The following is a 14,607-nucleotide window of genomic DNA, read 5'->3' as shown; positions in this document are numbered from 1 at the left end:
TTTTTTATTTTTATTATTTTTACAAAAACTATTAAATAAATAATAAAAGAATATTATTTAAATTATATAAACTGTATTTTTTTATGAGTGTTAATAAACTGCTTTTTAATATTTGGTTAAAATGCATTTTGCTTAAAACAAAGATAAAAATCTGTGATTGTAGTTGTTGTTGCTATTGTTATTGTTGTTGTTGTTGTTGTTGTTGTTGTTGTTGTTGTTGTTGTTGTTGTTGTTGTTGTTGTTGTTGTTGTTGTTGTTGTTGTTGTTCTTCCTTCATTGTGCCTAAAAAACTTTAGTTTAAAGATGTGTTTTTTAAAACGGTTTCACTGATAAATATAAATATCTTATAGTATCATTAGTTTTTTAACAAACAAAATAAATAAAAATAAAACAGATATCAAAACTTTTTATACTTTTTTTTAGCTTTACAAATGTAAAAATTTTAATAGTTTTTTATAGTTTTTTTGTACTTTGAATTTTAAACATTTTTGTTTTTTTAGGCTCAACCTTTCTTCAATGCAGTTTTAAATTGCAATGCTACGAAAGGTATTATTGATATATGTTTATAACGTGTGGCCCAAGATAAATGGCATAGGTAGTATTTTTATTATAACTTTGTTATTTTTTAAGCTAGAAAAGTGAATTTAAAAAAAAAAGATTCATTATTAAATTCTCTAAAAAATGACATGATTTATTTAATGTAAATAGTCTCTATTATTTTTTGACATACGATATAAGCGATTGGTCCAACTAGTACAACTTTCTAAAGCTACATTTACTCTAATGTTTTTTACAGCTCGTTTAAGTTCTTGAATTAATGTTAATTTTGATTTAATTTTATTCCATTTCATTTGGTGAACGAGTTCATCCCATATTGAGTAATCTAAAGGATTGAGTTTAGGGGAATTTGGACGCCAGTGGTTTTTATCAATAAAAGCAGGAAAATTATCACGACACCATTGTTAAGTTAAATGATGCGTATGTGAGGTTGCTCCATCTTGTTGAAATGTCCAATCATCACCAAACATCTCGTTTCCATATTTCAAGGCCACTGGCAACACTTTTTTATATACCAATCATGATTTACTGTATCTTTGTCCAAAATAACCAGTGGTGTAACACCTTTTGAACAACCTCCCAACCAAACCATTACCTTTGAGGGAATTTTTGTTTCTGTTTAATACCACCATCTTTATCAGCTTCATTACGATTAGTGGACCATATGCGATCATTTTGGGCATTGTACATACCATTTAAATCAAAAAAATTTTCATCTGAAAACAGAATTTTCAGTGTTTGTTCTTTTCGAAAATGGTTTCTTATCCAATTTTCAAATTTAATTCTCTTGACTTTTTGACCGTTTGTAAGCAGTGGTTCAACTCTGTGTTTGTATGCCTGCATATTGAGATCCTTTTGAAGTATTCTTTGAACACTCGTTCTGGAGATATTGAGTTCATTAGCTAATTTTTGAGATGAAATCCTATTTTTACGTTTCAGACAACTTCTAATTTTTTGAATGTTTGCATTTGTATGAACTGATCCAGGACCACCTGATGGACATTTCAACTCGATAGAGCCTGTCTCTCTTATCATTTGACACCACCAATTTATTGTACGAAACCCAATGACACCCTTAATATCAGCAAATATTTTTGATGGACCATCACCATTTTGGTATTTAGAAAGTACAAGTTTTTGCAAATCTTTAGATTTCATTATCTACAAATAAAATTAAAAACCATAAAACAAAGCCATCAAGACAGATTTATAGAGAATTTAATAATAATCTTTAAAAAAAAATTCACTGTTTTAGCTAAAAAAATAACAAAGTTATAATAAAAATACTACCTATGCCATTTATCTTGGGCCACCCGTTATATATATATATATATATATATATATATATATATATATATATATATATATATATATATATATATATATATATATATATATATATATATATATATATATATATATATATATGTATATATATATATATGTATATATATATATATATTTATATATATATATATATACATATATATATATATATATATATACATACATATATATATATATATATATATATATATATATATATATATATATATATATATATATGTATATATATATATATATTTATATATATATATATTTATATATATATATATATATATATATATATATATATATATATATATATATATATATATATATATATATATATATATATATATATATATATGTATGTATGTATTTATGTATGTATGTAAAAGTTGAATCCTTGCATTTAAGTCATAACCTTTGAACAGGAAAACAGAAATTGAAAAAAAAAAAAAACAGTCAAAGGAAAAATCATAAATAAAATAAGGCTTTTCACTTTTCTTGAAAATTCTTTTCAAAGCTCAAAATTGTTCAATGTACTATCTTTTTTTTTTTTGCTTTATTTTGAAAAGATTTTACTGTGTAATATTTGTTAACCACTTTTCATGCTGTTTGATATTTTACATTATTTTATATTTGATATAATATTTACATGAATGTTATACAATAATTATACATTATAGTTGTATGTATAGTGTATAAATAATGTATAACATTCTTAAATTTATTATAATCCTCAAATTTAAATTAATTTTAAGAGATTTTAAAAGTATAAAAAATTATTTTCTATATCAGCTTCAAATTTCAGTTTTTTTTTAGTTTTTTCAATTTTTCAATATATTTACCTCCCTAAAGCTGGGGTGTAGGGTACTTAAAAAAACTTTTTTATTTATGACTAATTAATTGTATGTTAGATTAGTTATTTAGCTGATTACCTCAGTTTTTCTAAAATCATTTGTTTTTTTTTATGGTTGGGTTAAACATTTATGAAAGGTGTTAACATGAAAACTGTTGAGGAAAGATATTATTTCTTAGTAGTACCATTTTAATTTATTAAAAGAGGTATCAAAGATATTGTTAAAACAAGAACATTTTTGTATCTATAATTTAAGTTTTTTTAATTATTTTAGAAAAAAGTTTGATTATTTTAACTATTTTCTGTTATTTCATGAAAAAAGATGGTTGGGCGATTTTTTCAATTTATCTAGATTGTAATTTCATTGTTTCATTTTTAATTAAAATTTTCACGCAGTGTCAATGCTGTCAATTTTTTATGACAGCATTGACACTGTGTTAAAATTTGATGCTGATTATATATTTATTTCATTATTCTTTGTTTATATATATATACATATATATATATACATATATATATATATATACATATATATATATATATACATATATATATATATATATATATATATATATATATACATATATATATATATATAATATATATATATATTATATATATATTTATATTATATATAATATAATATATATATATATATATATATATATTATATATTAAAATATATATATATATATATATATATATGTAATATATATAATATATATATACATATAATATATATATATATATATATATGTATATATATATATACACATATAATATATATATATATATATATATATATATATATATATATTTATATATATATATATATATATATATATATATATATATATATATGTATATATATATATATATATATATATATATATATATATATATATATATATATATATATATATATATATATAGAGAGAGAGAGAGAGAGAGAGAGAGAGACAAAAAATAAATATATAATCAGCATCAAGTTTTCACACAGTGTCAATGCTGTTATATTATTTTTGTAACTAAGAATATCATATTCCAGATAGATTAAACAGATTTTGCTATGGGTTTTGCCATCTTTTATTTTGCATTCTGATTTTTGAGATTGCAAAAAGAATTTGATAATAGTATTAGATTATCAATTAAAATTTCTCTTTGTCTAATTTGTGTAGTAAGGATCTGTTAATTAGTGTAGTAAAGATTTATTATGAGATGGTGACTTTAATCAATTTTAATTTTTAGACTTTAAAAATATTGCAGTGTTGTTAAAAATTTTTTGCTTTTAAACCTGATTAATGTTTATACCTGATTTACGTTTTATAAAAAATTGAAGTGCATCTTTACCCAATTACATACTTTGTTACACAGAGTATCTTCACAAGTTTACATATTCATATGTTTATCTTTCTAAAATTTTGGGTACATTGGTTATACTTTTCTGTGAAGTTAGTTTGTTTGATTGGACTAAAGTAAAACAGTACTTTAACCCAATCAAATAAACCAACTAAAGTATAAAGATAACTTTACCAGGTCTTTTTTTTTTAAATCTCTTAAAAAGGTTAGCTAAATTTGCGTTTTGACAGATATGTCATGAAGTAATGCATTTTATTATAAATTGAAAATACACACTGTATTTTTTAAGAAACAATTCTTTTTAAGGTTTGAGGCTTATTTGGTAATAATTAGTTATTTAACACATTGCATAGGTAATTAGCTGAGCAATGTGTACATTATTTCTGCATGTATTTTTTGCTATTGTTTTCTACTACCATATAAGGAAATAATAAATTTAATATGATATTAATATTTTATTTTAACAAGTCTAAAGAAATAAATTTAAAATAGTCTGCTGCTCCTGCATTTTTTTGTTTGATTCTGTATTAAAGGTGTCATAATTTATTTTATATTTTAACAACTCAAAAAAGTTTACTGTTTATAGTTTAAACTTTTTATGTTTATAATTATAATTTGATTAATAATGTTAATAACACTTATGATTATTAATTTATGTTAAATATTATAACTATTTATTATTTTTTTAATAAACTACTACAAAAATGTTTTAAAAATATACTATGTTTAGTGATATGACAGATCATTGGATTTTACTATTTTGCATCCTCCCATCAATCAATTGCATTTTAACAGGTAAATATATACTTAAGTCGTTTAACATTTTAACAGATAAATATATACCTTAATCTTTTAAGATTTTAACAGGTAAATATATTGCCTAGTCAAAATATTTTTACTTAATTTCATTTATTAAGTTTTGTACAAATAGTTACTAAAAATAGTTATGATTAAGTTTGTAATAAATAGTACAATATTTATTATTAATAATAATTTACAATAAAAGTACAACTATATAAATATAATGCAGTTATTAGTAGTAGCAGTTGTTCTAATTATCCTGTGAGGTGTGTTCCATAAAGTATATATGTAGTTATAGAGGAGTGGGGATTGCCCAAAAATGTATGCGTACAAGGTAGGGAGTTAAAGACAGTGAGTACGCATGCGGTTTGATCTCTTGTTTTTTATCTCTCCTAAAACTTGATTTCTTTTTTTTAACCAAAGCATTAAATTTCACCAGTTTAAAAATTAATATTATATTTTACAATTATAATTATATTATCAAATTAACTAAAATAATTTTTGTTTTTCATTTTTTGAAAAATTTATGTGTTGGAGAGGGGGGGATTGATTTTGTAATAAATAATGCATACGTATGTAGAGGAAGGAGCATATTTTATGGATGTACTTTATGACCTTGCTCAAATTTCTTTATATTTTTTGAAGATATAAAATTGTGTTGACTAGAGTTAAAATGAGTTTTAAAAGGGGGTATAAATTTTTACTTATAAAAAGTCTTTATTGTGTACTGCTTACTTGTTTTCAATTTTTTAAAGCTTTTTTTTTTTAAAGTTTTTGTTTTTTTTTGTTATAAATATAGTTTATGTTTCACATTTGAAAGGTTCCTAGAATAACTTATGTATTTATTACAGTTAAAAGTTGTTCTTTTATTACAATTTATTTATTACAGTATTTATTTTGGTTAAAAATTGTTTTTTGTTTTTTTTCATTATTTTTCTTTGTTTAAAAAGGTGTCTAATGAAAGCCACTTTAAAGAGATCAGTGAGCAGAATGTATTTTTATCGCGTTGATTTAAATCTACAGTAGTGGCAATTTATTTAGGGTCCCAAAGAGTCCAAAAAGAGTCCTAAAAAGAACTCCGGATTTAAAAGTCACAAAATAATTATTTTTTCTTGGTTTTTGGTATCCAGGAATTTCAAAAATGTAAAAAAGCTTTTATGATAAAAATTAAGACTTTTAGGATAGAGGAACAAACAATTTTGAACCCAGTTTCCTTATGTATAACATCCCAAAGACTCGAGGACTTCGGGCTAAAAAACACTATGTTCCAAGTTATTAAATCTCATGAGTTTTTTTTATTGCAGATCATAAGTCACTCAATATTTTTAGAGCTCCTGGACACCAGAGACCAATAGAAAATAGTGATTTAAAGCCAGGGTTCTTTTTAGGACTTCATATCCTGGGTGACAATTTATTTGTACTTTTTTGTAAATTTTTTTACATCTATATATACTAGCTTATATTGAAAGTTTTAGCTCACAAGGATTGTTTGAGCAGGTAAATATAGTTTTCCAAAAATTTGAATATTTCTAAAAAATTTGAATATATTAATATTGCTATATTAACAATATTACCAGGTGTAAAGAAGCTTAGAAAAAATTTTAGATTGTATAATTATTGTTTTATGTTCAGTTTTTTTTTCTGGGATAATTAATTAAAATATTTACATTTTAAGTAACAATATTTATTTCATTTTAAAAAGTTATTTTTTTATAAATGTTATTTAAAATCTGTTGTAAAACTAGCAATACTTTTTATCCTCTGCGTTGAGGATAAAAAAGGAAGACCATGTTCCTTTCAGCACAATCATGACACTGCACAGTGGTTTGAAATTATCAAAAAGTGGCATTAATTCCAGATTTGCAAAAATCCGATATAAGAAGTTTTGATTATGCAAGATTGTTGCAAATTATTTTTATGTTCTGAAAGAATTTTTTTCTTTTTAGACTAGTTTTCAGTGAAAATGCAATAATTTCGAACTTTTATTTTATTTCTTAAACCACACCTGTGAACTTCCATATATTATATATCAAATGGAAGAATATTAAACAGGCTTTCAGAGTTTAATTTAAAATATTTTATAAAATTACATTTTATGCCGTAAGAATGCTGAGAAAGACTTTTTAGACTAGGAAATAATAACATATTTGAATGTGACTTATTAAATTCTGTATGTTTCTGTAAGAATCTGAATACGTATGGATAAACTTCGACTCTTCTTCATTTAATCCAATATAGGTTTTGATGCCGCCAGGACCCAAGCCAAGAACAATTATGTTTGAAAAAAAATTCAGGTAGAAACAAAAATGTTTCTACCTAAATTTTTTTTTTTTTTTTTACATTAAACATGGATGTCATTTTCAATCAAATTGCATAGTATTTTCATAAAAAGATTTATTTGTGGTAACTTTAAGATCTACTTTAATATTAATATAACCTCAAAATACTTCCTTTAAATTAATATAACCTTAAAATCTTCCGCAAATTGAAAGAATTTACAAAAAATCTTTTCGTTGATTTAAAATTGCGTAAATAAATAATAAAATAAAAATTGTTTAAATGAAGTTAAAGAATAAAGATTTTATTTTGTGACTGGTGATGTTATTAAAATGTTGGAGTGTTTAAAATTTTTGGAGAAGAAGAATGTTACGAAAATTGAAGGTGCTCAAGAAAAAGAATTAAAAAAAAATTATTAACATTACAAACCATGTACAAACAAAAAATGAAGGATGTTCAATACTCCAAGTATAAGTTTCATAGAAAGTCAATTTCCTGGTTAGAACATGAATTTAATTTTGAATATAAAGAACTTATCTAGAAACTCTCAAATGTATCAGAAACACCAGATTTAAAGAGAGGGCGGCATACATTGGGGAGGGGCGGCATACAATGGGGAGGGGCGGCATACATTGCCTTTTACAGACAAATGAAAATGAGCTAAAAGAATAGCAATTTGAAATCTGTCTGAAAAAACTGAATATGCAAAGTATATACTTGAAACAGCAAGATACAGAGCCAAACAAATAGGTAATAAGAACTTAGAAAAAATTATCATGTGCATTCTACAAGATCAACAATTGGCATATGATATCAAAAAAACATTGACAAAGAAATAAAAATTTCTTCAGAAGAGGAACTTGCTTTTCTATTAAACTATGATTTTACTAAATCTCAGTACATGGTGGTAAATAAAGAGAAAGGTGCTATTTATCTGCTTTATGATATTTATCTGCTTTACGCGATATTCTAATATCTAAAAAAAAATGTAGACCAAATTATATTCACAACTCTGACAAGGTGACAATTGTGCAATTACAAAATCTTCTAATACATACTGTTCAAAGAATAATAGAATCACAAGAGGCACAAATTATATTATAAAGCTCAATGAGTTATTTAAAAATTCATCAGACGATTTGCTTTTTCATTTTTTTTCGCAACATCAGTTTTTTCCTTGTCTAATAACATCTGTTCAACAACATCTGTAAATATAATGAGGTATAATAACATCTGTCCCACAGCATCTGAAATTTCATTGATGTCTGATAGCATCTGTCCAACAACATCTAAAGTTTTATTGATGTCTCATAACATCTGTGCAAAAATTAAATGAATATTACAGATGCAGTTACATCTTTTAAATTATCAAAGTGTAATAACATCTGTGCAACTATATCTGTAGATTTTAAGATGAAGTTATTTATTTATTATTATTTTTTTTTAAACATCTTCGCTTCCAACAAGGCTGCAAGCAACCACTAATTAGAGTTGGAAATAACTGGATGAGAAAAGATGAAAATTGTAGAGCAAAATAATGATTAACAGGCAACTTAAAGGATTGCAAATTATATGGATCAAGAAAGCAAGATGAAGGAAGTGAGTTCCAAAGAACTGATGTTTGAGGAAAAAAACTGATGTTCGAGGAAAAAACTAGACAAATAAGAGTTTTTGGAGCCCTTAGGAACAGTCATAGAAAAAAGATGAGACCTAATTGAATGACGAGTAACATGAGAATGAATCTTTGTAGATGACACAAGAGACGCCAGCTTTTTAGAGCAGTGGCCATTATAGTATTTGTAGAAAAGAAAAAGAGAAGCAACATTACGACGATAGGATAATGGTTGGAGGTTGGCTGCAAGAGTAGGTCCAACTATGTTTACAATACATTTTTGCACCTTATCTAAAAGAGAAAGGGCATCATTAGAAGATCCCCCCTGGATATGGCAACAGTATTCCATAAAAGGCTAGATTTGAGATTTATAGAAATAGAGAATAGAATCCGGAGTAAGAAAGTGTTGAGCTCAATAAAGAGATGCAACCTTAGCAGATGCTAATTTTGCAACAGATTTGATATATGGTTTCCAAGAAAGATCCTAAGTCAGAGTTAATCCTAGATAGTGAAGGGTAGATGACTCATCGTGTTCATTACTGTTCACAAATATAGGGAGATCTAAATTATTGCAATAACGATTGGCTGAAAATAATTTAGTTTTATCTTAAAGTTCACCAGCCACTGTGACCTCCATGCTGTAGAGAAGTGAGATCCTTTTCAAGCTCAAATGCCCCCTCCAAGCAATCAGAGAGTGTTGGCTTCTTATCATGACAAGAATAAATGGTAGTATCATCAGCGAACAATGCCACCTTAGATATGAGAATATCTGGAAGATCGTTAATGTAAATTAAAAAGAGTATAGGGCCAAGAGTTGAACCTTGAGGAACTCTTGAAGTTACAGAATAAGAAGAAGAGTACTGTCCATCAAGGACAACTTTTATACTACGATTGGAAAGGAAGGATTCAATAATCTTAAAGATGTTACCAGATACACCATAAGAAGAAAGCTTATAGAGAAGACCAGCATGCCAAACTTTATCAGAAGCTTTAGAAATGTCAAGAGCGATGGCCTTAATCTTTCCACCTTTATCTAATACACGATAAGACCTATTGGTTATTACTGTTAGCAAATCAGCTGTAGAACGAGAAGATCGAAATCCATATTGATGGTCAGAAAGTAAGTTATTTGATTCAAGAGGAGAGATTAAGTGTTTGAAATGTTTTAAAACCCAACTCCTAATTCTGTTAAATTTTGCAGACCAATGATCTTAAATTATGCTAAAGAAAGTAAAGAACTTATTCTCGAAACAAACTTTTTGTTGAATGATAAATAAATAAACTTTCTAATATTATAATATAACTACCAAATGGAAAAGTTTATATTATCAAAAGCTCTTATTTTGACCAGCCATGGATGGAAAAGTTTTAGCAGAAATCACTAAAACACCATCCTATCAATTGTATCCGCTTTGCAAAGCAACACCTACTGAAATAAGTCACATTGAAAATTACACAAATCAAATATTTAAGACTGAGAAAGCATTTTTACTCTTTGGGATAAGTCCACTTCATTGCTGGATCCATTTCATGGAATATCTCCTTCATTTGTCATATAAATTTGATATTAAGCAATGGCAAAATACATATAAATTTGATACTAAGCAATGGCAAAAGGAAAAATAAATAAAGGTAATGTAAAAACTCAAAAAAGTCTTACACAAAAAAGATTTTGAGAAAAATTAAATTTATGTATAGACAAACCCCATTCAGGTGGCACTGGTTCATCTAATAATGGCAATATTGCACAACGAGCTTTTTCTGATCTAATATTGTTATCAGAAATATTGGATATAGATATAAATGTTATTGAACATTTATATCTATATTTAAGAACAAATTATTGTGTTTGTCCTGTCAAATTCTAATTGATCCAATCAAATTTGAAAATTAATGTCTACAAAAAGTTTTAATTAACAATGAAAAATATTCATATATTGTTTATAAAATTTTAGGTCATGTAGCTCAAATCATGGTTGAATTAATTTTGCCAGTTGGAACTTTTACCGAAAATTCTGAAGAAAGTCTTCACAAATGTCACAGAAAAGATTGTATGGATCATGCCAGAAAAATCTCAAGAATTAACAACTTAACTGATGTTTTTTGTTGAGGTTTAGAAAAATCAGATCCTTATATTTCCAGTATTATTTTGAAAGGTCGTTTGAAGTCTGTATGTAAATCAGTACAATCAGAAGAGATGTTGCAACTTTTGAAATTGATTGAGAATTTCACAAAAAGTAAAGATGCTAATAAAGAAATTTTACTTAAACTAATTGATGTTTATAGACAATGAGATTGCGTTGATTTTGACAATAAGATTGCGTTGAATTTTACCAGAAATTTGTAATTTGTTGTAATTTATGTAAACTATTTTATGTAGACATATGGTTATACCTTACATATTGGTTATACCTTGCTTTACATTTACATGTCAAGAATTATATTGTAGTGACTTTTTTCCCTTTTTTTTTTTAAATTAAATTTAAGAAAATAAATTAAGCATTAAAATAAAAAAAATTTAAAAAAATTTCATTTGTTGTATGCAACAGTTTGTCGTAGGCAATAATATATAACAATTCTTCTTTAAGTTCATTGTTACCATCAGTAAACTGTGGTAACTTAAATATAGACTACAAAGCTACACATTGTTTATTAGTATTTATTATTCATATAAATACTAATAAACAATACTTTGAGCTCTGTTAAATTTAAAAAAACTTCTATTAGATGCTTCAAAAATGCAAAAAATGCAAATTCTAAGTTGGTTGAAAACAAAAGATGCAGGTTTGCTTTGCAAAGCTGCTGTGCGATAAAATGATGAGTCTATTTTCTTGCAGATCAAAGACTGTTGCAATATAAGTAAGATAGCATAAAATGTGCTACACATCTTACATGCAAGGGATCCAGAATAATCAATGATGTCCTTATCTGAAGGTAGAAACACCTATAAAATTGTGATAACTTCATGAATTTTGTGACAAAATTATTGCAGTATAACAATCAAATTATAATTGTTTCATCTTTTTGTGTGTGGGTTAACACCACATACAAAAAGATGAAACAATCACACTCACACACACAACAATCATACAATTTCTCAAAATTGCTTTGAATACAGATTAATGCCAATATTAAGCTTACTAGATACAGTAAGTTGTCAGACTGTTATATTAAATGCATATGTTTGTAGATATTTATTTGTCTTTCTGAGAAAAAGGTAAATAAGATCTTTTGCATCAGTTGAAAACTAAACATCAGTGGTGTCTTGATATATTGGCTTCAAAATTAGTAGAAAATAGAAACTGTTATAGATCCTATCTTGAGTCAAATATTTTATTGTCAGACAACCAATACAGTTTTTGATCTTCTCGCTCTATGGCTGACTTGCTAACTGATGTGACTAAAAGGTTTTATTGCGCATTAGAGGCAGCGGGGCAAGGGTTGTTGCTCTTGGCATACCTAAAGTTTTCAATAAAGTTTAGCATTCTGGAAGCTTGCTTCATATAGTGTATCTGAGAAAGTTTTTGAAATTATCAAATCATTTTATTCTAACCACTTTTTTAAAGTTATTTGTGAAGGCTAACACTACTTCATTTCCTGTAACTTTTGGGGTAACTCAAAGTTCTCTTCTTGACTCCTGTTTTGTTTAACTTTATTAATTCTTCCTGTCAGCCTAATTCTAAAGTGGCTATATTTGCTGATGACTTGGCTTTATACTCTTTTGCTGATGACTCGACCTTTATACTTCTGTCTCGACAAATGTCTTCTCTTTTTGATTAGAACAGGCAGCCAATTTTGAATCTGATCTCACCTCTTTAGCAGATTGGGGCTTGCAGTGGCTTGTGAATTTTAACTCCAACAAAACTCAATGTAAACAACTATTGCAATACTGTCTGCATTCCTATATTGATCAATGGCAAGCCTCTCACTGAGACTTCTTCTTTACATTTTCCTGGATTATTATTCACTACTGACTTCTCAAGGAAAACATACATAAAATCAATTGCTAAGTTAGCATCTGCTAAGGTTGCTTCTCTTTATCATGCTCACCACTTTCTTACTCCTGATTCCATTCTCTACCTCTACAAATCTCATATTCGTTCCTGTATGGAATACTGTTATTATATTTGGACTGGTTCTTCTAATGATGCTCTTTCTTTTTGCTCCACCCCCCCCCCTTCCCTCATGGCAGTCTCCCCCCTCCCCATATAAGTTTTATATGTTTGGTTGTCTAACCCTCTCCCCTAATTCCATTCACGCACGCGAATGTGATCACTTTTTTTTTGCGTTGTTCAATCTTTATAACCTTAAGAAGGTCCGAAAACCATATGTAAACGTAGCTGGAGCTACTTTATTTGTCATGCTTGAGTCTCTCTCCCTTCGTTGTGAAGATTCATCTCTTTCTCTTTTCTACAAATATAATGGTCACTGTTCACAGGAGCTATCATCTCTAGTTCCATTAACCAAAACTCATTATCACTTTACTCATCATTCATCAAAGTCTCATCCTTTCACTGTATCTGTCCCTGCATACTCTAAAAACTTTAATTGATCTAGTTTCTTTTCCCGCACTTCAAGCCTTTGGAACTCTCTCCCATCTTCATGTTTTCCTGACTCATACAATCAAACAACTTTTCAAGTTTTCTGTTAATCGTTTCCTTGCTCTTTAACTCTATTCTTTATTTTCTAGTAACTCCTAACTTAATAGTCAATGCTTGCAGCCTTGTTGAAAGTGAACCAGTAAAAAAGAAAAAAGAAAAGAAAAAGAAAATTGTTTGGGGTTAAAAACCATTATTCTTTGAGTATTGGTTCTTAAGAACCATTATTCCTTGAACTATGGTTCTCAACTTCAATGTCAGTCAGTAAAAACAGAATAATTCTTATCCATTATTTAGTTTTGAAACTCCAAAATCCATTATTTGGATTTTCTTATCTTAATAATTATGTCAATAAAAGTATTTTTTTATCATTTTCCTCTGTATTTTCAGTGAAACTATTTTTTATAAAACTTTATAGTCCAATAAATAAACAATTTCACTTTCAGATCTAATGCTTGGTTTATGATATACTAAATTAGGATATTTGAAAACTAGCTAATTGATCAGCCCTCATCTACACCAGAGTTCTTAAGATTCTCAAAACTGCACTACAAAAAATCATTTTGAAACATGTTTTTATGTTTTAAATGATATCTAAAACTATATGCATATTGTTATTATTATTTTTATTAATATATATTATTTGTTATCATCAAGATTATTTATAAAAGTTTAAATTTAAAAGTATGTTTAGTTTTATAAGTATATTCACATTTATGAAGTATATTTATAAATATATTTGTTAGTATATTCAATTATTTACAAAAGAATTTATGAAAGTTTAAAGTTTAAAAATATATATATTTTTAAAAACATATTAATAGAAAATGTAGAATCTTTGGGATGTTGGAAAGAGTCAAAGAAGAGTAACTTTGTTTCATTTGAAAATAAACACCATTTCTTAACTGGATCATACAATAAGCGTAAAAATGCCATAGAAAAGTGTGCAAGAGTTGCTATTGACCATGGTTTTACAATATTTGCTGTTCAAGATGGAGGAAAATGTTTATCTGGTGCTAATGGTGTTAAAAAATTTGATATGTATGGACCTTCAAACTTATGTCGAGGTTTTTTATTTATTTTTTTAAATTTAATCTAGTTTTTTTTAATTTAATTTTTTTAAATTTAAAATGATATACTTTCTATATTTTATTCTTTTTGTTTCAAGATGGAAAAGGAGGACTCTGGAGCAATAATGTATATAGGTAGTTTTTATG

The 14,607-nt window shown here is 26.4% G+C and overlaps 1 protein-coding gene across 2 annotated transcripts in view; it reads left to right on the top strand.

Moving 5' to 3' along the window:
* Nucleotides 1–14,607, top strand: part of LOC101236314 (uncharacterized) — a 53,402-nt gene that overhangs the window by 3,633 nt on the left and 35,162 nt on the right. For both annotated transcript variants that reach the window (XM_065808104.1, XM_065808105.1), the window contains exons 2-5: nt 501–546; nt 4,833–4,897; nt 14,215–14,457; nt 14,559–14,595. In XM_065808104.1, coding sequence (XP_065664176.1) covers nt 4,837–4,897; nt 14,215–14,457; nt 14,559–14,595 — 341 coding nt within the window. In that variant the 5' untranslated portion in view covers nt 501–546; nt 4,833–4,836. The remainder of the gene's footprint in view (nt 1–500; nt 547–4,832; nt 4,898–14,214; nt 14,458–14,558; nt 14,596–14,607) is intronic.

This window comes from Hydra vulgaris, chromosome 10 (assembly GCF_038396675.1).
Source record: "Hydra vulgaris chromosome 10, alternate assembly HydraT2T_AEP".
NCBI lineage: Eukaryota > Metazoa > Cnidaria > Hydrozoa > Anthoathecata > Hydridae > Hydra > Hydra vulgaris.
The sequence above is the reverse complement of the archived record's forward strand: the minus strand, read 5'-3'. Positions and strand labels throughout refer to the sequence as shown.